Genomic DNA, 26,441 nt, shown 5'->3' with positions numbered 1-26,441 from the left:
TGCTTTATACAATACAGATTGTTTCAAATCAGCTTTACAATGCAAACAGGAAAATTATGCATTTCAGCTGTTGTTCAGCTGTCGTTCACAGTTGATTCAGCTCTGTTTGTAAAGATAATCAATAATTAAATTAGTTTACATTTATTCATTTCACTGATGCTTTCGTCCAAAGTGAAATTAGTTAATTTAATATATGCAGTTCTGGAGATGTCATCGTCCAGCTGAGTTCAGTTCTCATTCAGCAGCATCAGTACAGTCAGATCAATAATATTGTTGAATATTAAGTGTTCCTGACTAAGCAAGTCAGAGGTGACAGCAGCAAGAACCCAAACTCCATCAGGGGACAGACAATTTTCTTGTTTTGCAAATTTGCAGCTTCAGTTGTCGTGGTGCTAATTCACATGGTTTCTAGATTGGTGTGCAGATGCCTTTTAAATAATTGCAACAAAACTATTGGAACCAGCTAACAATTTCACTAATCGTATCATCAGCACATGATAAGAAAGCGTGAACGAGTACTAGTCATGATAAATCACTCTGAGTGGATCATAAGGGTAGTCTCATTGCTATTAAAAGGAAGAAGTGCTTCCAACCATTATGTTCTCACATGCACATGCAAGTGATGGCCAAATCTTTTGTACAACGGCCTGGTATCAAGAAGGGCAAAAAGAAGCCACTTCTCTCCAAGAAGAACATCAAGGACAGCCTGAAATTCTGCAGGAAGTATAAGGATTGGATGGTGCAAAGTTATTTTCTTTGATGAGGCTCCCAACCAACGGTTTAGGACATACATTGACTCTTCGCATTTTTTGCCAATAAAAAACATTAAACGCTTAATTTTTTCAGTATACCATAGAAATGTGAAAAAAAAGCCTACAGATGCTGAAGCAGTACATTTTGCAAAACAAAAAAAATGTCACTGCCAACACTTGTAAATGTAAATCATGTAAATTTACATAACTCCTCATGTCTGCAAGGAAATTGCCTGCAAATATACCAATTGTATTTAAATCACTTTAATATTCAGTCTTGTGGTTTCTTTCACTGCATAACAACAGATCGTGACAATGAAAATACACAAGACATTTATACACTTACTTTTAAATGAACCAGATAAGCTAAACATGCAAAAAATATTCCACATGCCAAAAGTAATGTGCGTATGATGTGATTTGGCATGCTTGTAATAATGTGATTTGGCATGCTTGTAATCTATTATTTATCTCTCCAAAGTGGAATTGAAGTCTGTCGTGGAGCCACACCACCTGAACAGGGAATAAAGTAACTACTAGTCTTCAGACATTCAGGTGTGAGCTTCAGACAGACAAAACAAAACTCTTTATTACATCGAGAGCACACAATGTTTTTGCATTTCTCTGAGTTGTGGTTAATTAGCATTCCACATGTTATACAGGCACGAACAGCTGGACATTCAATATTTGCAGCATTTTTTAAAGTAATAGTTGCACAATCTCTCAGCAGATCCAGCTCTCTGTCGCAGCAGCCTTCATTGTCACATCGATCAGATCGAGGACGCCGACCTTTCCATTCTCTCAAACACTGCCAGCAGAACTCAAAGGTTTTTTTATTCTTTACAGAGCAAACGGTGCACTTCACGCTGAGATTAGATGAGTCTGATCTCTCGATGATCCAGTCACACCCAGGACACTGTGAGAGACAGAAAGAGCTTTTGCATATAAAATAATGAACAATCCCGTACATATTTCATGTGTATCTGCACTTTTGTTCACTACTGGCAGGCAGTGTTTTATGTTGATGTTAATAAGTTTTAAAGAAAAGAGAAAGGAAAAGCTGCACCTTTTCCAGAAAATACTTTTGATAGTGACGGCAGTCCATCAGAAATATAAGGTCATAGTAAGAAAGGAAGAAGCTGAGGCTCAAGGAGGATAGAAATCAGGCATTTTGTTACATTATTCTATGCCAGTTTTGAAGATGTAATCCATACTACAACCAGAGGTTAGGAAAGATGCCACTGGCTACGGCCTCACGATACTGATAAGCAAATGCTCAAAAAAGTCAAAATTGAGTTGTGTGGAAAGTGTGGGCTACACTGTACACAAGTGAAAAGCAACACGACTCTTCTTTTTCAAATCACTGATTTGAAATTCCAAGAAATGCGTTTATTTATTTATTTTTTAACGCTAACCGTGCGTTCACACCGCCGCCGTCGAGAGCATCAAAAATCGCTCTGGCCGCCCTGCCAACAACGCTGTAGAAAGATTCGTGGATGCTCTGACGTAGATCGAATGCTTATCTTGTATTTAAAAGGGGTCGCAAAGCAAACACACTTGTTGATCTTGTGCAGACTGACCACAAGGAGGGTGATGTTATAAGTTAACCTCATTAAATATTGTTGTGGATGAAGTATTAAGATCCTTTACCTCATAATGTATAAAGCACTAATACCACACTGTAAAAATACTCTGATACAAGTAAAAGTCCTGCATTGAAAATGTTACTTAAGTATTCTTTTACATTCTGTTACACTGTGGAAGCTTCTGTCACGAAAACAAATTCCTCGTATGTGTAAACATACCTGGCAATAAAGCTCATTCTGATTCTGATTCTGATTCTGAAGTATAATCAGGGAAATTGATTTAAAGGTTTAAAAGTGAACTGGGACTATTATACTATTATTTATTATATCATTAGATTATTATTCCTATAATGTTAATGCACATCAGCAACTCACCAGGAACACCAACAATCTCAGACACCTTGGTCCACGCCTCCTTTTTATATTTATGTCCCTGTATGCACACAGGGACTCGTCATAGATTATTGGGAAACCCGCCACAGCAATAATCAACCTCTCCTACATTTTGCTTGGGCACTAATGTGGTCGGAACCAAAGTTCACAGGACTGCGTTCTCTGGAATCCTCTCAAGCGGTGGACTTCTACGTTCCGATTGGTTGCCGCCAGATGCCGACGAACCGTGTCATAGCTCATTACCATAAAGTTGACCTGATTTCAACTCTCCTCGACGGCCTCAACGTCCAAGTTGCGCCGTGCCGCAGCTCGACACCGGCTCACAATGAAAATGAATGACTTCTGGCCACTTTGACGCTCTCGACGGCGGCGGTGTGAACGCAAAGAAAGACGTGGTTTTACTTTTTTTCCAGCAACCAAGTTGTCTCTGAATTTGTGTCAAGTTTTTGACTTTTTCCACATGTGAGCTCTAAATTTAATATACTAGCACAAGGTGAAATGGAATGTTAATAAAGCCTTTTAATATTTTTTGAAACACCAAAACCTTTTCACAATTTTTCACATAGTGAAAATGCATTTGATTGTGTATGTAGTTTCAGACGATTTGGCAAAAATAATTGACCCTAATAGGACAAAGTTAGTTATAAATGGCGGCACCCTAAAAAAAGTCAAAGCTTAGATGTAGAAAATTATTCTAGCCTCAAATATATGTAAAATATAAGCCTTTTTTTTTTTTTTTTAGCTGTGATTATATAATTAGTCCCATTGAGGGAGCCATGGCTCCTCCAAAATACATGAACACTCAGGTTGAGCACAGACGAAGCAGATTCAGCAAAGCGTCAAAAGACGGCAAGATGCTCAATGATGGTCTACAACAGGGATGGGCAACTGGTCTTTAGTACGGCCCTCTGGATCATATTAGACTCGGATGATCAATTTCAAAACATTTGAAAAGCAAGTCACGTAAAGATTGCTTTCAGTTTATGATGTTAATACTATCTCCATCCAGGAGAGTTCGCTAGTTTGCAGCCTCTTTCCTTATGAATTTCAGCGCAGTAGGACATGCACTCTAATGTAAACATTCACTAACATTAGCAAATAATAAATGAAAAGCTAGCCATGAAAACAGTATTTTCATGTCAAGATGGTAAACAGATTATATTTTTACCAAGTTCAAGGGGATACCCATATGTTTGGATTGTTTGGAAATCTGTACACCACTGCTCACAAACAACGAGGACATCAGAGTTGCATTTGCCTCAAATTTCAAAAGGTAAAATTCATAGGCAACAAAAGCTTTTTGCCAAATGCATGACAGAAATGTTTGCACTGAACTATGTTCTTATTAGGGTTCCCCCAGGTCCTTAAAACGTCTTCAGTTAAACGGTTTACATTTAAGGCCATGCAAACTCTTAAATTGAACAAAAAGTCTCAATTATAAGAGGTCTTTGGGGACGGAAAGACAAGAATTGCTATATGGATTAATATGACGATTAAACTTCAAAAGGCTACGATTTCACTGAATAAACTTTTGAGCTTTTACCGGAGAAACCACTATATTTCTGCAGTTCCGAAAGTGAAACCTACTGGCAGAGAACGAATTAGCTTTTTCCCATCTGCTATTTTTGCTACATATTTTTAAATGTGAACCAGTGGATCGACAAAAAGCTAATGCACTATAAAAATCTAAACAATGAAGACACTAAGATTTACTTATATGTTATTTAATATAATAGTTAATTGATAATTGTTTAAATTAATATAATAATTGATACTTTTGACTGTGATTTTAAAAATCCTGCAGATACCAGGTTATTTTATGATACCATTTGGAATAACAATTTGTTTTTAATAAGCTTTTTTTAACTGTCCTCTTAGGTTGTTTTGAGAATGTTCTGTAGGCCACTAATAAAAAGGAAAATAAAAAGGACCTCTGTACATTTGTTTGTTGCAAATTTACAGACAATGCAACTGAGATGTTTACATTGGCTTTTTGGGGTAATATTTCTGTCCACTGACAACAAAGTTTTCCTTCTGAATTAGCATAACTGCACAAGTTTTATAGTTAATACAATCTTAAAAAACAAATTACATTAGTTATACTTTAATTTAAGGAAATTGAGTAAAATGGTGAAAAACGTGTGTGGACGTGGATTAGTAATTTATTTAATATAATAGTTAATTGATAATTGTTTAAATTAATATAATAATTGATACTTTTGACTGTGATTTTAAAAATCCTGCAGATACCAGGTTATTTTATGATACCATTTGGAATAACAATTTGTTTTTAATAAGCTTTTTTTAACTGTCCTCTTAGGTTGTTTTGAGAATGTTCTGTAGGCCACTAATAAAAAGGAAAATAAAAAGGACCTCTGTACATTTGTTTGTTGCAAATTTACAGACAATGCAACTGAGATGTTTACATTGGCTTTTTGGGGTAATATTTCTGTCCACTGACAACAAAGTTTTCCTTCTGAATTAGCATAACTGCACAAGTTTTATAGTTAATACAATCTTAAAAAACAAATTACATTAGTTATACTTTAATTTAAGGAAATTGAGTAAGATGGTGAAAAACGTGTGTGGACGTGGATTAGTAATTGGCCCCTTGGTATAAAGGAGAAAAAAATGCTGGCCCTTGTCACTACCAAAGTTGCCCATCCCTGGTCTACAACTCTGCAAAGCCTCATGGAACATGCTGATGATGTGTGACGTCTGCACAAGCAGGGTGCATGGAGGTACAGAAATACATATGTTCACAGGCAGGTAGAACATCGCATTGGTGAACATTATTTAGACAAAAAGTGTTTATGAAAATAAATGCCTACCCTACCTTTAAAACATGACTACTCAGTAAATGTGAAGGAAGAATACTTACATTCTTGATGTCTACCATCTTTCTAGCAGCATTCTTGGCAAGATTTTCCTCAAAGTTTTGATGTTCTTCAGGTGTAAGTTTGGCTAATTTACGAACTTCAATGTAAGACCATTGTTGTTTACATTTAGGGCATATCAGCTCCGGTTTCCCCTGAAAATGACCATAAATGCAGTACTGAATAAACAAATGTTGATTTAAAAATGAGTTTACATAATTTTCTTATACCCAATGCATTTGAGTTTATACTAAAAATGCATATTATCAAAGAAAAAGAAAAAAAAAACAGGGCAGAAAGAAGCATTCCATTATTAAAGGGGTGGTTGACTTTTTCCTAGGCTTGATTGTGTTTATGGGGTGCAGTCTAACATGTGTTGATGCTTCGTTTAAAAAATATATATATATACACTTTTTTTGTTTGTTGACATAATTTACCTTTATTCCACACCGCTCTGTCCCTTCTCTGAGAAACACACTGATCATTTCCTGCTTTTATAAAGTCCCTCCCTCATAAATAGGTGATGGGCTCTGATTGGTTAGCTAGCCCAGTGTGTTGTGATTGGCTAAACCTCCTCTAGTGTACGTCTAAAAGTCCCGCCCCTCACCTCAGCAGCATGTGCTCCGGTTGTATTGTAAACAATGGCGTCGTCTATTGTGCTTATCAATTTGAACCCGTATGAGACGCAGAGGATATTAGTGAAGAGGATCGTGCAGAACCTGTGCAAGCACGGCTCTTGTCGCCTACTTTTAGATATGCTGTTATTTGTAAATTCTACTGCTTCTGTTAGCTTTTAATATACAGTTTTATCCTGATTAAAGTTTTAATACAGTACGACAACCACACACGCATCCATGATTAACGTTTCTCATAGCTATGTGAAAATAAGTGTATAAATGGTGGAACAGTTAATTGTTGGAGCGGAGCTGAATGAGAGCGAGAGAGAGAGAGAGAGATGCAGAGCAGGGGGACGCAAGGAACAGGATTGAGTTTGAAACTGTTGTTTCTCATCGGAGAGCTTTTTAACTTTTACTTTCAAAATGACTGAAATTTAACACCACCACAAACAACTGTTTACTGTATTTTATTTACACTACCAGTCAAAAGTTATTGAACAGTAAGATTTTTTTATGTTTCTTAAAGAAGTCTCTTCTGCTCACCAAGCCTGCATTTATTTGATCCAAAGTACAGCAAAAACAGTACAATTTTGAAATATTTTTACTATTTAAAATAACTGTTTTGTATTTGAATATATTTTAAAATGTAATTTCTTCTTGTGATCAAAGTTGAGTTTTTAGGATCATTACTCCAGTCACATGATCCTTCAGAAATCATTCTAATATTCTGATTTGCTGCTCAGAACACTATTATTATCATTATTATTGTTATTATTATGTTGAAAACAACTGAGTAGAATTTTGTAAGTTTCTTTGATGAATAGAAAGTTCAGAAGAACAGCATTTCTGAAATATAAATTTTTTGTAACATTCTAAATGTCTTTATCATCACTTTTGATCAATTTAAAGCATCCTTGCTAAATAAAAGTAGTATTTTCTATAATTTCTTCCCAAAGAAAAAAATTATACTGACTCCAAGCTTCTGAATGGTATAGTATATAATGTTACAAAACCTTTTTATTTCAGATAAATGCTGATCTTTGGGATCTTTCTATTCATCAAAGAATCCTGAAAAAAATTCTCAACTGTTTTAAATATTGATAATATTTTTTAAAAATTATCAGCATATTACAATGATTTCTGAAGGATTATGTGACACTGAAGACTGGAGTTATGCTGAAAATACAGCTTTGATCACAGGAATAAATTACAGTTTAGCAGATATTCACATAGAAAGCAGTTATTTTAAGTAGTAAAATATCACAATATTACTGCTACTTTGGATCAAATAATTGCAGGCTTGGTGAGCAGAAGAGACTTAAAAACATTAAAAATCTTACCATTCAAAAACGTTTGACTGGTAGTACACTTGCCAATTTTTGCTTTTCAGTATGTGTATGTTTTTCCATGATACAAAGTTCTCAGGGGACTCTGGTGATGCCCTTTTTTAAGGTAGTGCATCTGAGAGGTCAAGATTTGTAATTTGTACTTTTAAAAAGAAAATGTTCAACAATTAAAAATAGTATTATCAGAACTAAAGCTCATGAGTTATTGTGATTTTTTTGGTGGGGGGGTGGACTGGGATGGTAAAAGTCATGGTTTACAGTGCAGTACCACAATTGGATTGTTTTTTACAGGTAAAAAATGTTTAACTAAATGAAAATAAACTCTATAATACTGATACTGTAAATGAAAATACAGCAATACTGTAAATAAAACACAGTAAAGACATTGTACTGTAAATGCAATTACAGTAATAATACTGTAAACATTTTTACAGTAAATTACTGGCATCCAGCTGCCATATTTTATTGCACAAAAGTATTATAATACGAAAGGCTCCAATACAGAGCGGCATAAAGCGCTTATGCGCATCCCGTGCACTGAATGATTCGCTTGAAGCAACACTGAGTCAAAGCACACCACATAGAAATGTTTAAAGCACAAAATATTGATGCCTAGTGTATTATATCTGTGCAAAAACAATAAAACTTATCTGGAGAAGAAATCTTCAAAGAGAGCAAACAACGCCTCTCTCCTCGCCCATTTACGACCCCCTTCTCCCCCTGGCCTCTCTGCCTCTCCCTTTTTCCCCCCAAAAGGTTTCACCCAAAGTTCATTAAGAATACGCATTTCCCACATATCATGTATCTTGTGAACCTGTTGTTTTTCCCCTTCATGTTAAGGTATTAGTTAACTTATTACACCCTCTGACTAATATCAGACTAGCTAGTTTGCGTCCGAGAGTTTACCGCAAACCCGGGGCGCGTATCTCTGAGCGGCATTGGGTCCCTGATGAACGAATAATTGAAAGTATGGGATTTACAGAATACTCAAATATCTAAATTAATAAACAATCGATATCTGTGATCAGCTTTTGATTAGAAATATTGCCTAAATTTAATGATCACGTGAAATTGGAGTCAGATTGAACACGGAGCTAGACAAAATTGAAACTAAGTCCTGATAAATTCAGAAGCGCAAGTAAAAGACCGGATACGCATTAAACCTTCGACCAGGCCGCTGGATTCCGCTTTTTGGGCTGGCGGGTGGGTCCTTACACTATCATCTGAAAAATATTGCAAGAATTAAGCAGATATGTTCACTGAATATAAACCTAACAGACCACTCAGATTATTAGGATTGAGTCAGTTAGAAATACCAAGGGTTCACACAAAACAAGGGGAATCTGTGTTATTATGCCGCCCGCAGTCGGAATCAGCTTCCAGAAGAGATCAGATGTGCTAAAACATTAGTCACATTTAAATGCAGACTCAAAACTCATCTGCTTAGCTGTGCATTTATTGATTGAGCACGGTGCAATGTCCGAACTGATTGCACTATATTTTATGTATAATCATGTTCTATACTTAACTGTTTTAAATTCATTTTAAACCTCTTAAATAATTTTTTAATTCCTTGTTTTATTGTTGTGATTATTTTTTATTATTATTATTTTCTTTTCTTTTATGTAAAGCACTTTGAATTTCCATTGTGTATGAAATGTGCTATATAAATAAACTTGCCTTGCCTAGTAACGGAACGCGACACAGTTTGAATACTGAATGGAGGATGACAGCCACAGCGGAGAGAAGACCTCAACTCATCTGTACCTCACATTGAACTATGGAACAGCTTCAGAACACTTGAAATATAGTGCACAGAAACCTTATGGTGCTTTATAATGTTTTTGTGGCTTTCGTGGGGCTTAACAATAACACAGAATTGTAAACGCAAAATATCGGATTTGGATCGGTCTCGTCTGACCGATACTCGATCCAGCAGAAAATGCCAGTATCTGAGCCGATACCGATACTGAATATCGGATCAATGCATCCCTATTTGAAACTACAAAGGGTCTACTTTTATTTGTGTACACTCACAATAAAAACAAAACTTTGAGCTTTTGTAAAATAAAGAAAATAAACAGGGTGCACTTTCTGCTGTTTTTGTCTCCAAATATATCTTTCTGAAACACGTAACTAAAATGAACTGAAACTCAGCAAATATTTGCCACACAGAGATACAGTGGGTACGGAAAGTATTCAGACCCCCTTAAATTTTTCACTCTTTGTTATATTGCAGCCATTTGCAAAAAATAATTTAAGTTAATTTTTTTTCCCTCATTAATGTACACACAGCACCCCATATTGACAGAAAAACACAGAAATGTTGACGTTTTTGCAGATTTATTAAAAAATAAAAACTGAAATATCACATGGTTCTAAATATTCTGACCCTTTGCTCAGTATTTAGTAGAAGCACCCTAGGTCAACAATTCTGTTTTTCTGTCAATATGGGGTGCTGTGTACACATTGAGGAAAAAAAATTAACTTAAATGATTTTAGCAAATGGCTGCAATATAACAAAGTGAAAAATTTAAGGGGGTCTGAATACTTTCCGTACCCACTGTATGTCTTCAGAAACTTTGAAGTGTCACACCAAACAAATATTCTCTGTTTATACAATCTTTATGAAACCAAAGAAAGGTACATTCTTTCCTATCGGAGCTCATTTTCTGACCAATTAATATGGTAATCGTCCCTGTGAGGCATGCAAACCTGTAAACGTGCCCATCACCTCGATAAACAAAGCAATAAACGAAGATCTACTTTTTCAATGAGCGCTGTCAGCATGGTTTTTAAACTCGCTGTTTGCAAGATCTTCCACAGATTATGGTGAATGATGTCAATCAAATTTTTGGGGTTAGTATCTGTCACACCCTCTATAAAGACAGATGAGGGCGTTAATTTAGAAGTATGGGGGTACGTATTCTCAAGTTAACAAGCTAGCTAGCTTCGTCTGTGTCAGTTCATACTCTTATACATTAAAACGATTTAACTTTTTTTAATTGTGTTTATAATTTTTATAATAATAATTAATGTTATGTTACTACAATTTGTATGATTCTGTAGGACTGACTGTCACGGCTTGTGTGCAGTTTTTCATTTACTCACAAGGATCACGTTACAGGAGAGATCAGCGTGAGGGCGAGTCAGAGAAGCCACATGAGAACAGGCAGAGAAAACTAGAAAAATGAGCGAAGAATTGGTCTTGGGAAATGTTCAATATAGTGCACGATAGTTTCACGCTTGTTTTATTTAAAGGTCAGTGTCAGAAATTCAGCATGAACATAGCACAGTGTGTTTGCTGCTACGACCTACATCTACTGACCAGCCAATAAAAACACAACATGAAATGGCATGTTGATCAATGCGACATGGCGCTAAAACTTTAAATTGCATACCTCAAACACTTTTCCCTTCTTTCACAGCTTCCTCTTTTTTCAGCAAACATAAAACTACAACTGACAAACTGGGATTCATCATGCTCTTTTTGTTTACCACTGGTGCATGTTGATGACGTTTTATTCTTCAATAGTAACTTGTGTTGTAGCCTACGAGTCACTACTACAGTCTGCTAGTAAGTGCCACACCTGTGTCTGGCCAAATGCCACAGTCTAATCCCCACTCTGATTTTATGTTGCTTGTCCTAGAGTCATTAATTTTCATCGGAGTCCACCATCTGCCCTTGAGGCATTCAAATCCATGCTCCACACGGATGTGTGCCCGACTCATTGATGCATGCCATTTGAAGCTGCACTGTGAAGGAACTTTCAGGGAAAGGCTTCATAACATTCTTGCTTGGACTGTATGCAGAGTCGCCACAATAAAAACGGGTATATCAACCCAGTTAATATTCCTTGTTATTTTTAGAAAGAATGATCCATTGTCAAACTTTTGGGAGAGGCGAGAACATTGAAACAAGAAAGCATTGTGGGATTTCCCCAGCCAGCCAACATCGAACTTGTAATTACAGTCTACAAAGCCTTGAAGCAGCACACTGTACCAATCTTTAGGGTTTTGGTAGTCCGTGTGGAATGCTGAAGGTGCAAAATAATGAGGATGTGTGTGCCGTCTAGGGCACCCCCACACATTGGGAAACCAGCCTTGCTTTCAAAGCCATCAATGATAGCTTGCATGTCTGCCTTATTTTTTGTGCCTTGCACACCTCCCAAAATGTCACATGCTGTGATATCAAACTCCAAATAAATTGGCCACATCATGAAACTCCATATTGCTTGACAATTTATAGAGAGTGATGGCAACTCTTTTCTGGGGTACAGGACTTTTCTTCTAAGTTATTTGTGGATGAATGAGACGGGAGAGGTCATAAAATGATAACTGTGCTATATTTAACTGGTTATCGTGATCTAAATGTATGCTACTATGGAACACCAATGGTTCATTTTAATAAAACTCAATCAGTCAGATTAATTACATTTCACCATATAAAAATAAGATTGCTGCAATTTTTACAGATGTTACTGATGTTTTTGATAATGAACAAATTTACATCTGCATTCTAACGCAAGCTGCTACTACTGTCAACTCAATCCACTGTCAAATGTGCATTTCTAAAAGAGTGTTGACAGTCCTGCTTCCTGTTTGCCGTGCTGCTGGTTTGTGATTGTAGTTCTGTGTAGCTTCACTTTTCTGTAGAATCGCTCTTACAATCACTCTCTGTTGTTTAAAGTGATAAAATATTACTTAATTCCCACCATATAAACTTGTTAAATCATCTAAACCAACAACAGGTATGTTAGACCCTATTCCATTTAAGCTCCTAAAAGAGGTGCTTCCAGAAGTCATAGATCCTCTTCTGACAATTATTAATTCATCATTGTCATTAGGATATGTCCCCAAAACCTTCAGACTGGCTGTTAAGCCTCTCATCAAAAAACCACAACTTGACCCCAAAGAAATAGTTAATTACAGACCAATCTCAAATCTCCCTTTTCTGTCCAAGATACTAGAAAAGGTAGTATCCTCACAATTATATTCCTTTTTTAGAGAAAAATGGTATCTGTGAGGATTTCCAGTCAGGATTTAGACTGTACCATAGTACTGAGACTGCTCTCATTAGAGTTACAAATGATCTGCTCCTATCATCTGATCATGGTTGTATCTCTCTATTAGTGCTATGTTATGCTGATGATACTCAGCTCTATATTTCTTCGCGGCCCGGCGTAACATACCAATTTGAAAAACTAGCGGAATGCATAGTCGACATAAAAAACTGGATGACGAGTAATTTCTTACTGCTAACAACTAGATGAGCCCCAGATACAGATCCCCAGTAAAGACCTAATCTCAGACGGCCACCGGGACAAGACCACAGGAACCAGTTGAGTCCTCTGCACAATGTGACTTTGCTGCAGCCTGAAATTGAACTGCTGGTTTCGTATGGCCAGAAGAGAACTGGGCCCCCGACTGAGCCTTGTTTCTTCTAAGGTTTTTTCTCCATTCTGTCACCGATGGAGTTTTGGTTCCTTGCCGCTGTTGCCTCTGGCTTGCTTAGTTGGGGAGACTTAATTTCCGCCGATATTGCTGACTTGATTGCACAGATACTATTTAAAACGAACTGAGCTGGATGACATCACTGAATTCAATGATGAACTGCCTTTAACTGAAAAATGAGTGTTTACTACAGTAATTTTGCAGCTGATATATTTGCAAGGGATTAGCATTACCTGTCCTGAGGTAAATCTTCCAGACGTTTTACAGAAGGTAAAAGTTGCCGCAATCTTTACTGACATTGTCCGTAATGATTACGGAGATGACACATTTGGATGGTACTAAAGTAGAAGTCAGATAGTTTTAGTCTGAATAAACATTTACTAGGGCTGAACGATTTTGGAAAATAATCTAATTGCATTTTTGTATACCAATATTGCAATTGCGATTTAATATGCAATTAATTTTTTTAAGCTCTTTATGTTCTGTATTATTAAACAAAGACAAGCATTAAATCATTGTATAGTATGACCAACACAATATTGTACATGTGTACGTCACTGTGTGGGAAGATGTGCATAACACCGCCCAAATGTTCATGCAAAGCAAGAAGGCTTTTTAGACCTTTTATTCTTGCTGTAGTATTGTTGCTGCCGCCGCCATGTTGTGGAGACACTGTGTGTTTCGTTGTGAAAGCGAAACTACTTTGTTTGGCTTCCAAAAGTGCGCACAACTAGAAATCAGTGGTTTTAGAACAGTTCAAACCAAATATTTGTGTGTGCAACGCATTTAACGGAGGACTGTTTCCTGAACCAGACTGTAAGTATGTTTTCATATTTAAAAGAATTTGCCACTGATGACTCAAATGCGAGTTTTGAACAGTGTAGAGTAGGGGTCGACCGATTATCGACCTGGCCGATTATCGACGCCGATGTTAAGCATTTTTATGAGTATCGTATCGGTCATTTTTAAAACCGATTCGCTGATAAAATAACTTCATTTTGAAATGCGCTTTTTGGCTCTGATTCAGCCTGTCAGAACACACCACTCTGTGGCCTAAAGCCATCTCCGCCCACCGCCCATCTGATTTGTTGGGAGTCACGAGTCCGACCAATCAATGAGGAACTCACTCTCACTCCAAAAGCGCTTGCTAACTGGAGCTGCTTTGGTGATCACGCATCAGTTGTCTCTCAAAGGTAAGGCAGCAGCAGACGTTGCTTAGGTTGCAATAAATCACAATCCACTAACATTACACTGAAGTTGCAAAACACCTCAATATTATCTATGATGTCCGCGATGTAGAAAATGTGGACAGAATCGCGGAATCCAGTCATATAAATGGGATTTACTGTATGACGCGGAATATGTCAAAGTTTTGATGAATTAATCAAAAGTAGATCAGTACACTTAAATACAATCGCGATATGGACTAGTATCTGTAAATATTAAGTCACAAAAATACTATTTAAATATGAATCCTGCATGTTCTGAGTGATACAGGTTTTTGTAGAACGTATTGCCTGGACTGTTTTGAAGGAACTGATTTGTACATATTATGGGGAGGGGGTGAAATGGTTGTTTATGTGTGGAGGTTGCTTGTTTGTATACACTATGGCACTTTAATATATTAGTATCAAAAACTCAATGGATTGTATCCCATATTTTTATTGTGGCTTTCGTTAAACTGATGTTTGAGAGTTTGTTACAGTCTTACTACATGAGGACATAAATACATGAACAACATCTCCAGAACTGCTCTGACTCCCTCTGAAAGTTACTTCATGAGCATTTGACAGTTCCATTTGAGTAAAACTGCAATGTTTCCCACAGACTTGCACTCGTTTATGGCAGCATGTATATGCAAATTTATTCCCTGGCAGCAGGAGGCGCTGTTGGAGTGGTAGAGATCGAGGTTTACCAGGTAACACTGTACACAAAGCAGAGCTCCGCTCACAAATGCTGCTTTATCAGATATTACATGCAAGATGAAATGAAAATGACATCCTACATTTTCTGAAGACATGTTCCTTATGAAATACAGTGATATAAAAACACCCGCACCGGGTTTCGATTTTAAAACATGCAGTGCTCATGTTTATTCAACAAAGTCAAGTCAAGTCAAGTCACCTTTATTTATATAGCGCTTTTAACAATACAGATTGTGACAAAGCAACTGAACAGCATTAATTAGGAAAATAGTGTCAATAATGCAAAATGACAATAGTAAACACTCATTTTTCAGTTAAAGACAGTCCATCATTGAATTCAGTGATGTCAACAACCAGCTCAGTTTAAATAATATCTTTGCAATCATGTCAACGATAACGCTGGAAATGAAGTGTCCCCAACTAAGCAAGCCAGTCAAAACCTTTTGGAAAATCTATTTGTGGCGGTCAATTTTGATATTGTGGCGGGCGCCACAAATAAATCAATGTATGGGAAACACTTACATAGGCTACAGAAACTTCAAAGTTCCTCATGACAACCCGTCAAAATATAAGTTCGAGTTAGCTTAAAGAAATTATCAGAAATATATTACTGTGGTGCAGTATGATATACATAATACTACTACAACAATTACAACTTTTGTTTAAAAGAATAATCACACAATATGCTATTTCTTCCATGTTTTAATTTTAATAGTAAACCCTTTGTTTGCCAAAAAATAAAGAGTTTAACTCTCATTTGATTAAAAGATAAATTAAATTGATTTATGCCTTCATTTGCACTGTACTGTAAATTAAAACTAACTGAAATTTCTAATGCCACATAGGCCAATACATTTCAATAGGCTATTGAATTAAGTGTGCCTGTAAAAGGCTATTAGTGTTATAGTTTCATGAAAATAGTTGCAGTCTTCTTAAGAACTTCTACAATATAGCTATGAAGACAATTACATTATTTACACTTATTATTACAGTGTTTCCCTTGCCATTATTTTAGGGGGGTTGTACGTAACAGACTGCTACTACTACTACTAAAATTATTAAAACCTTATTTGTAATATTAAATCACCTTTATTTTCCAAAAAATTTAATTTGTTTAATTTTCATTACTTAAAAGATAGATTAAATGAATGTTTTATGCCTTAAAACAAAATGTAAATACACAACACAGAATTTCTGAGCAAAAAAAATCATAAGGCTATTGTAAGAATAAATTAAACTTGTTTTATGCTTTCAAATTAGACATGCTAAAACAGAATTTGGTTACGATAAAACAAAGTTGGACATATAAAACATTTCATAGGGCCCTAAATGTAATATTTGTTAAACTTTTAATAAATTGATGTTAAATTGTTTAAGTTTTATGATTTTAATTAATTAGACATGCTTTTTGATTAATAAAATATAATTTAACCATTAAAAAGGAGTCCAGAAAAAAAAAAACGGAATCTAACGAACTAAGCTTTTATGGGTTTGGAACGACATGGGGGTAATTGGTTAATGACAAAATTTTCATTTTGGGGTGGAGTAACCCTTTAAGGTCGAAGTCTTCAGTAATGAAATGCACCGTAACACTGTTACTCCGCGTGTAGCATGCCAGGGTTGCCAGATTTACACAACAAACCTGCCCAATTGGTACTCAAAACTAGCCCAATCACGTTTCGAGGGGGGGATCCACCAGTAAAAAAATAAATAAATTAACATTCCGGGGGTAAAATACATGTTTTTTTGGAGGGATTCCCCTGGTAAGATTCACACTGCAGGGGCTAAATATCACGTTTTTGGAGGCAAACCGCGGACTTGGCAACACCGTGCCAACTTGATGCTTCCTTTGAAGACTGCTTAGATGTGATCGATGTGTGTCATCAAAGCACTGCGAGAGCTATAAGAGAGCGGACATCTCCTTATGCTTTCTCTTGCTGTACTTTGATGTCATACACCGATTGATCTTCAAGTCGAACACACCTCTTTACTCTCACGTGACAGTGTAATCGCAGCCTCTGCAGTGTAAAAAAAAAAAAAAAAAAGATTTTTTTCAAATCTCGATATTATCGCAAATGCAATTAATCGTTCAGCCCTAACATTTACAGATAATGAACATTTATAGTATTGTGAATAATATTCACGTCAGTTGTGTTCTCCTGATTTGGTGGCTGAACCAAACCAAATGGTTATAGACGAACACAGGACAGACTCAATGACGGCAGAGTAGAACTGTTTCAGCAGCTCCTGTGGCAGGTTGAACTTCCTCAGCTGGTGGAGGAAATACAGCCTCTGCTGGGCCTTTTTCACAATGGACTTAATGTGAGTGTACCACTTCAGGTCCTGAGAGATGGTGGTGCCCAGGAATCTGAATGACTCTACTGCAGCCACAGTGCTGTCCATGATGGTGATTGCGGGGAGTGCAGGGGGGTTTCTCCTGAAGTCCACGATAATCTCCACAGTTTTGAGCGTGTTGAGCTCCAGGTTGTTGTAACTGCACCAGACAGCCAGCTGCTCGACCTCCTGTCTGTAAGCACTAAATTCCTGGGGGTGCACATGGAAGAGGCACCACCCTTTTGAAGTGGTGGAGTCTCGATCGCAACTCTGAGAGGTCATCTTCCCGCAGTGGAAACATGAGTCATCCACGAATGCCACCTCAGCATGTTTTATGCCCAGACATGTGAGGAAGCGATCGTGACCTTTAGCGAGCACCAAGTAAAGACCGGATTCAGAAACGCATGGGTGGAGCGTCATCTTCAAAAAGCGTCACACCCATGTTACGCTTTTTTAGGGAAAATCGCTATTTTATCAGTGATAAAGAGCACGGGGAAATGGCCACCAAAACACTGGCAGGTATTACTGCAGCCTGCTGTGTGCAAACATTCTCATTGATCTGCGTACACAAGATTGTGACTACTGCTGCAGTGCTGTCACACCAACACAAAACAAATTGAGGTTTCTCCCAAAAGAACTGGCTCTTTAAGAAAACACTAGTAGAGGTCTTTGTAGAGCAGAACAGATAAACGGCACTCTGCTCCAAAGCGAAAAGCTGATTATACATTGCTCTTGCTGCCTATTTATACCCACGCTACAGGGTGTGGCAGTCAGATGTAGGGCTGTCAAAAATACATTTGAATTTCGAATATTCGTCAAAAAAAAAAAAAAAAAAAAGGCACATTCGAATGCAAAAATCCTGCATTCCGAATTTTGAGTGTCAAGAGGCGTGTGACACATGATGATGACGTAACTGACGCGGTTTGTTGTTTGCGGTTTGTTATCCAGTACAGTGCGGTGCGGGTGCGTTGTTAATTTGAAAAATGGCGGAAAAAGAGAGTGAGGACTCAGAGTGGGAGAGAATCTTGCTTACATCAAAACATCTTAAGTTCTGTGTGGCATTTCTTTGGTTTTGTCAATAATTTCACCTTTGACACTCCAGAAACCAATGTCATTTGTAAGTTGTGTAAGAAACCGCTGCACTCCACAACACCCAACTTGAGAATGCACATGCAGTCTTGTCATACCAAGGAGTTTTCTCAAGAGTGTCATGACAAGGGGCCCGGGGCCCGCATTAAAGCAGTCCAGGGTAACTTCGTTTTACACCACGAATACCACAAATCCGCTACCTGCTGCAAAGCAGGAAGAAATCACCAAAAAACTTACTGAATTCATCTACAAAGACATGCACCCAATAAGTATCGTGGATGGCGATGGCTTTCAAATCTTTGTTTGAGCACTCAACCCACGGTATAATTTCCCTTCTCGGGGTACAGTGAGCAATCACATTGCTAAGCTTTATTATAGCAATGCCAAGAGTGTGAAAGCCTCACTAAACAATTGATCTGTGGCCTCGACAATGGATGGATGGACTTCTCTACACACTGACGCATATACAATACAATACAAGTTTATTTTTATAGCACATTTAAAAACAACTGGTGTTGACCAAATTGCTTTACAAGGCTAAAAGAAACAGACAATAATGACACAAAGCATTTAAGCACTAGAGAAACAATAAAAGGATAAAAAGCCTAAAAAAACTAACATATATTATATATATATACACATACACACACACACACACATATACATACATATATAAAATAGAGGAGAAAAGCTAGAATCAAAAGATATTAATGCCAATACGAGTCAAGGGATATTGAAAGCCACGGAAAAAAAGTTACGTTTTCAAGGCGGATTTAAAAGTTGACAAGGTTTAGGTGGATCTGATGTAGGCTGGAAGGCTATTCCATAACTTAGGACCAATGACCGCAAATGCGTGATCACCCCTATTTTTAAGTCTGGTTCTAGGAACATATAGTAAATCAGAGTCCCTAGATCTAAGTGATCTAGACTGAGAAGGAGGATGCAGTAGTTCAGATAGGTACTGTGGTGCCTGGTTCCACAAAGACTTAAAAACAAATAACAAAACTTTGAAATCAATTCTGTATTTGACCGGTAGCCAATGAAGTGAAATCAGAACCGGTGTGATATGATCACTTTTACGCTTCCCTTTGAGGAGCCGGGCTGTGGCATTTTGAACTAACTGTAGGCGTCTGACATGTCTGAGAGGCACCAATGTACAAAGAGTTACAATAGTCTAGTCGAGATGTTACAAATGCATGCATGACAGTTTCGAAAATCTTACCAGATAAAAAGGGCTTAACCTTTGCTAAAAGACGAAGATGATAGAAACAAGACCTAACCACAGCACATATCTGCTTATCAAATTTAAGACTGTTATCAAGCAAAACCCCCAGATTCCGAACACAGGTGTTACTGTAAGGTAACAGAGTATCGAGATCAACATCATGAATGCTGTGATTATTTGAACCAAACAAGATAATTTCAGTCTTACTCTCATTAAGACTTAAGAAATTACTAGCAAGCCAGAGTTTCAGTTCGTCTAAGCAGTCTAATATAGGCTTAAAGGCATGCTTATCGTCACGCTTTAAAGGCAGATCAATTTGTGCGTCGTCAGCATACAGATGAAAAGATACACCCTATCTAGATAAAATAGAACCCAAAGGTAGCATGTAGAGATTAAACAGTACCAGGCCAAGAATAGAGCCCTGAGGGACCCCAGAACTTAAATGCTTATCAGAGGAAGAATGGTGCCCGAGGCAGACAGAGTAACTCCTATTGGTTAAATATGAGCGAAACCATTGGAGCACTGTACCCCGAAAGCCCACACATGCTTCTAGACGTGATAAGAGAATATTGTGATCGACCAGGTCAAATGCAGAGCTAAGGGGAAAAAAGGTACGTTTTCAAGGCGGATTTAAAAGTTGACAAGGTTTGGGTGGATCTGATGTAGGCTGGAAGGCTATTCCATAACTTAGGACCAATGACCGCAAATGCGTGATCACCCCTATTTTTAAGTCTGGTTCTAGGAACATATAGTAAATCAGAGTCCCTAGATCTAAGTGATCTAGACTGAGAAGGAGGATGCAGTAGTTCAGATAGGTACTGTGGTGCCTGGTTCCACAAAGACTTAAAAACAAATAACAAAACTTTGAAATCAATTCTGTATTTGACCGGTAGCCAATGAAGTGAAATCAGAACCGGTGTGATATGATCACTTTTACGCTTCCCTTTGAGGAGCCGGGCTGTGGCATTTTGAACTAACTGTAGGCGTCTGACATGTCTGAGAGGCACCAATGTACAAAGAGTTACAATAGTCTAGTCGAGATGTTACAAATGCATGCATGACAGTTTTGAAATTCTTACCAGACAAAAAGGGTTTAACCTTTGCTAAAAGACGAAGATGAGAGAAACAAGACCTAACCACAGAACATATCTGCTTATCAAATGTAAAACTGTTATCAAGCAAAACCCCCAGATTCCGAACACAGGTGTTACTGTAAGGTAACAGAGTATCGAGATCAACATCATGAATGCTGTGATTATTTGAACCAAACAAGATAATTTCAGTCTTACTCTCATTAAGACTTAAGAAATTACTAGCAAGCCAGAGTTTCAGTTTGTCTAAGCAGTCTAATATAGGCTTAAAGGCATGCTTATCGTCACGCTTTAAAAGGCAGATACATTTGTGTGTCGTCAGCATACAGATGAAAAGATACACCATATCTAGATAAAATAGAACCCAAAAGGTAGCATGTAGAGATTAAACCGTACCGGGCCAAGAATAGAGCCCTGAGGGACACCAGAACTTAAATGTTTATCAGAGGAAGAATGGTGCCCGAGGCAGACAGAGTAACTCCTATTGGTTAAATATGAGCGAAACCATTGGAGCACCGTACCCCGAAAGTCCACACATGCTTCTAGACATGATAAGAGAATATTGTGATTGACCAGGTCAAATGCAGAGCTAAGGTCTAACAAGACCAAAGCCACAGACTGCCCGGTATCAGTGGTGAGCATTACATCATTCATGACTCTTAAGAGGGCCGATTCGGTGCTGTGACGGGCTTTAAAACCAGACTGAAATTTCTCGTGTATATTGTTATTATTCAAAAAAGGCAAAAGTTGGCTCAAGACCACTTTTTCTAAAGGTTTTGAGAGGAAAGGTACATTTGAGATTGGGCGAAAATTACTCAAGTGTTGGATTCAAATTTGTTTTTTTAAGATGAGGCAAAACAGAGGCATGTTTACGGCAGTCAGGTACGGTCCCAGTAAAAATAAATTTTTTGATGACAGACAACAAATCAGGGACAATAGCTTGAAAAACTTGCTTAAGAAAATGTGTAGGAATCACATCCTGAGGGCAGCTAGTGGGTTTTAAACAAGCAACAATCTCATTAAGAGAGTCCAAGGTGATAGGCTCAAAGACAGACCATGTAGAACAGCAGAGAGGAACATCAAGTGGTGTATAGGCTGACAAAGGCAATAGAGATTTAATCTGTGAGATCTTATTAAAATATCTAGCAAAATTCTCACAATGAGAATCAGATGTCTCAGGAAAATGATTAATAGTGGGATTGAGAGCAGAATCAATTATTGAAAATAGGGCTTTAGGCCTAGTAGTGTTACATAAAATTAACTCTGAGATATATTTACGCTTAGCAGCATTAGCAGCTCGCTGAAATGCAGAGAGGGAGCCCTGTAAGATTTAATAGGAAACTTGTAATCTATCCTTATTCCACTTACGTTCAGCCCTTCTACAGGTCTGTCTGAGTGAACGAGTAGTGTCATTTAACCAAGGCTTAGAGTTGTGCTTGTTTTTTCAACTTAAAAGGAGCAACAACATCTAAAATATTAGAACAGGTGGAATTAAAAAAGTTTAAGTGTTCGTCAGCATCTAGATAACTTAAACATGAGTCCATGTCATGATTGGCACGTAGTTCAGAATATGAAGCTGTAAAATCATCACTATAGCAATCGGAAAAGACACGAGTCAGCCGTGAACGGGGTTGTTGCTTATGTGTAGTTCCAGTCAAAGGTAAAGACAACAAGATTGGCAAATGATCCGACATGCCTGTGTCTAAGATGTTAATGTCCAATACAGGTAAACCATGTGATAGAATTAAGTCCAAAGTATGACCCATATGAGTGGGGCCAGACACCCATTGATCAAAGTCAAATGAGTCAGTGAGACTTCGAAACTCTTTAGAAAGTGGCTTAGAGTCACAGCATATGTGGATATTAAAATCTCCCAAGATTAAGATTCTGTCATGACTGGTAACAATATCCCCCAGAAACTCAGCAAACTCGTTGAGAAAATCCTTGTTTGGCTGGGGCGGGCGATAAACCAAGGCAAACACCAGAGTAATTTATTGTGGGCTGAAGCAACAGCACTTCAAAGGTGCAATGAGGGCTAGTTGTTAAACAGCGGCAGAGATAAGAGTTTTTAAACACTGCTGCTAGTCCCCCACAGCGACCTGATAGCCAAGGTGAATTTAAAAAAATGACAGTCCTGTGGAACCAGTTCAGTGAACGGACTTAACTCACCAGGTTTAATCCAAGTTTCAGTAATGCATAAGATATTCAGGGCGTGAGACGTGAAGAAGTCGTTTAATATAAATGACTTATTCACCACTGACCGTGCGTTGATCAAAGCCACCTTGAATAGCGATGAGGCTTTTTCGGGCTGTGTAGATCGGTTTAGCGGTCAGAGGTTGAAAAGATTCACTCCACGGCAACGAATGCGGGGGGAGAGATGACGTGACGGCACAGAAGAAAAGCATGGAACAACAGGCCGAAGCCACCGATAAGATGCGCTCGCAGGACACCAAAGGGTGCGTTCGTAGGCCGGCATGGGACCAACACACACAGACGGAGACCGTGCAAGAGACCTCAGCCAAACAGCAGCTCCACCCCGCTTTGCCGCGCTTCCTCCGACGCCATGGAAAACCGGCGGGATGCCAACACAGGTGAGCAGGGAGATATGAGAGACCAGGCAGGGGAAATCGGTCAGGCGCACCAATGTCACTCTTGGCGGAGTCTATAGCCATGCGAATATTTAACAGTGATTGGTGGTACCATAAACCAGCAGCATATTACAGTCAGTGATTAGAAAGGATAAATATAAAATCATAAAATTTAAAAACGAGAAAGAAAGCAGCAGATGGCGTGCCACACACAACGGCGCCATTTTCTGTGACATCACTGCACATTTTAAATCAGATGACTGGGAAATCAAAAACTTTGTACTAAAAACAGAAGAGCTGAGGGAAAAAAAGCATACCGCCGAAAATGTGAGTGAATGCATTTTGCAGATTATTGGGGAGTTTGAAATCAAATGAAACTCTCCTATTGGTGGCAAAAATCGTGCAGTATTTGTCCACTGTGCCGAGTTGGCTGCCTCCCCCTAATTATCATCATCACCCCATCCCTTAAACGCCGCCGTTCACCAGGCTCCCGAAAGGAGTGGGTGTGTGAGAGAGGAGGGGCGCAGAAACAGCCAGATCTGGCGGCGTGTGATGAGGCACACCTGAACTGAATGGAGCCTCATCACTGCCGCTGTTAAATGCTAAGCGCCTCTCCTCAAGAGACCAGTCTCTTTCCCTGTGCATGCACGCTGGTGTCCTCGTGGGTCCAGGAAGGGAACGTAGAGGGATCCCGCGCCGCCGGAGACAAGAGCTGTCGGACAAGCGGTCCAGACGAGAACTGCACCCGTTATACGGTTGACGGGCAAGGATGCCGGGCCATTTATCCCCACAAAGTGCCGTGGGCCAAGCAGGACGAAGCCGCTAGAAGCAGCTGCCGACCCCTCCCGCCCCGGACCAAAGTGGGGAGAGCGTGCGGTCGCCGGACTCCACCCCTTGCCTGGACCCCTCCTTCCTGAACACTGCCCTTCCCTTCACGACTTCCTCAGCACGACGAGGACACCAGACCCCCCGTTTGTTTTGGACACTTTATTCCCCGTTTTGGACACTTTGTTGATTTTGTGTTTAATAAAAGCCTCTCCGAGGCCAGACGCCACACCCACTCTGTCTGTCGTTTGCTCCTCCCACCACACCACATATTGCACAGCTGGCAAAGACATACTTGACCATACCTGGCACATTGGTCAGAGCTGAGCATGTGTTTTCATAAGCTGGAAACATTGTCAAAAAAAAAGCTCAACACTCACTGCAGAACAAGTTAACCGTCTGGTGTTTTTGACGAACAATATGTAGGTTAGATGTGTAGTGAGCGGATTGTTTTTGAATGGCAGTTTTCCATTTAGTGTTCATGACTCTTAAAAATAAAGGTGCTTCACGATGCCATAGAAGAACCTTTTTGTCTAAATGGTTCCATAAAGAACCTTTAACATCTGAAGAACCTTTCTGTTTCACAAAAGGTTCTTTGTGGCGAAAGAAGGTTCTTCAGATTATAAAAAGGTAAGAAAGAGATGGTTCTTTAAAGAACCTTTGACTGAATGGTTCTTTGTGGAACCAAAAATGATTCTTCTATGGCATCGCTTGAAGAACCTTTTGAAGCACCTTTATTTTTAAGAGTGTAGTACAAACATTACGCTGTCTGTTGAAGCGGGTTTTCTCAGGTTAATGATGCACTTACACGATACAGTTTTATGCACTTTTGTTACCTAATTTTCCTTTCATGCACATTAAGAAAATTATATTTAATTTAAGAACACTTGTTTGAAAAATTATGCTCTTTTAAAGGTGAATGTCATTTTGACAGCTCTAGTCAGATGCAAACATCACATGCCAATTGGCTGGTTTAGTTTACACTTGAAGTAGATTGGTCTCTCTGGCAAGATTCCCAACTCATAGGTCACAGACGTGATGTCGAAAGTCACCAACTGAAAGGGAACTGTTTTTATTATGTGGTCACTATTTATTTGTCTGTTATTAAAGATTGTTTGATATGTACTGAGTATTTGTGCGTTTTTAACCCAAATCACAGCAGCATCCATCTATGAAGAATGTAGGCTGTCAAACATACATGCAGAAGTTTACATCAGTGGGCACACAGCTGACCTTCTTCCGAGTCGACAATCATCCACGCCTATTCAAACACAGTGTTCTGATGAGGGGGTCAAAACAGGACAGAAAATAGCCTATTACTTCTAACTTATGATGTTTTTGGTGTAAAAATCTGGATAACATTATAAGTGGACATCAGAGAACAGCACAAAATAATAAAAAAGGCAGTTCATGAACCCTTTATGTTCAAATGTGTATAATTGTAAGGCAAATTTTTACTACTGGTTAAAATGGACAAAAAGAGAGACTTAACTGATGTTGAGAAGTCAAAAATTGTAAAATGCCTTTCATAAAAATGCAGTACTTTGGAAATGTCCAAACTTTTAAAGTGTTACCATCAGACAATCAAGCAGTTTATCAATAATAGTGAGCATGGTCGCAAAAAAACATCTTGAAGAAATTACACAAATTAACAGCAAAAGATCTGCAAAGAATTAAGCGTGAAACCATAAGGAACTCTTTAACCTCCAGTGCCACCATTTTTCAGTTCTGCAACCTCCCTGGAGTCTCCAGAAGTACCAGATGCCAGGGTTTCAAGCTAAAACATGACCCTCATTTATCAAAAATCACAAGCTGAAGCATCTAAATTGGACTAAAAAAAAAAAATCAGTCCATGTATTTCTTAAAGGTTTTATTGAAAGATGAAATGAGAAAAACTCTTGATGGACCAGATGACTGGGTCTGTAGTTGGCTCATTAATGGACAAAGAGCACCAGCTTGAAGCAGATGTCAGCAAGGTGGGGTGGGGTAATGGTGTGAGCTGCTATTATCAATGATGAGTTAGTTGGACCTTTTCGGGTTGCAGACAGACTGAAAATGAATTCCCAAAACTATTGCCAATTTCTGGAAGATAATTTCTTTAAACAGTGGTACAAGTAGTAGTAAGCTGTGTAGGGTATCAGACAATCTAAGATTTGGTCAAAACATAGTTGAAACATGAGACGAATTCCACAGAGGCCTAAGACAACAGGATGTTCCTAAATCAGATCCTGGCCCCAAGCCTGAACCAACTAGCAGCTTTGAGTAGCTCACAGCATTTAAACAATAGAACACTTATTGACAATTCCAAGGAGATTGTCAATTTTGGAGCAAGTAATCATG

The 26,441-nt window shown here is 38.3% G+C and overlaps 1 protein-coding gene across 1 annotated transcript in view; it reads right to left on the bottom strand.

Annotated features, from left to right (window-relative positions):
* Positions 1 to 971: 971 nt before the first annotated feature.
* LOC107574482 (probable protein ariadne-2) overlaps positions 972 to 26,441 on the bottom strand; it is a 33,531-nt gene continuing 8,061 nt past the window's right edge. Inside the window, exons 3-4 of the mRNA XM_016260921.1 lie at positions 5,613 to 5,762; positions 972 to 1,668 (exon numbers count right to left, since the gene is read on the bottom strand). Of these exons, the coding sequence (XP_016116407.1) occupies positions 1,216 to 1,668; positions 5,613 to 5,762 (603 nt within the window). The 3' untranslated portion in view covers positions 972 to 1,215. The remainder of the gene's footprint in view (positions 1,669 to 5,612; positions 5,763 to 26,441) is intronic.

Source organism: Sinocyclocheilus grahami, unplaced genomic scaffold, assembly GCF_001515645.1.
Source record: "Sinocyclocheilus grahami isolate Dianchi unplaced genomic scaffold, SAMN03320097.WGS_v1.1 scaffold2248.1, whole genome shotgun sequence".
NCBI lineage: Eukaryota > Metazoa > Chordata > Actinopteri > Cypriniformes > Cyprinidae > Sinocyclocheilus > Sinocyclocheilus grahami.
This window is presented reverse-complemented; position numbering and strand designations above follow the sequence as displayed.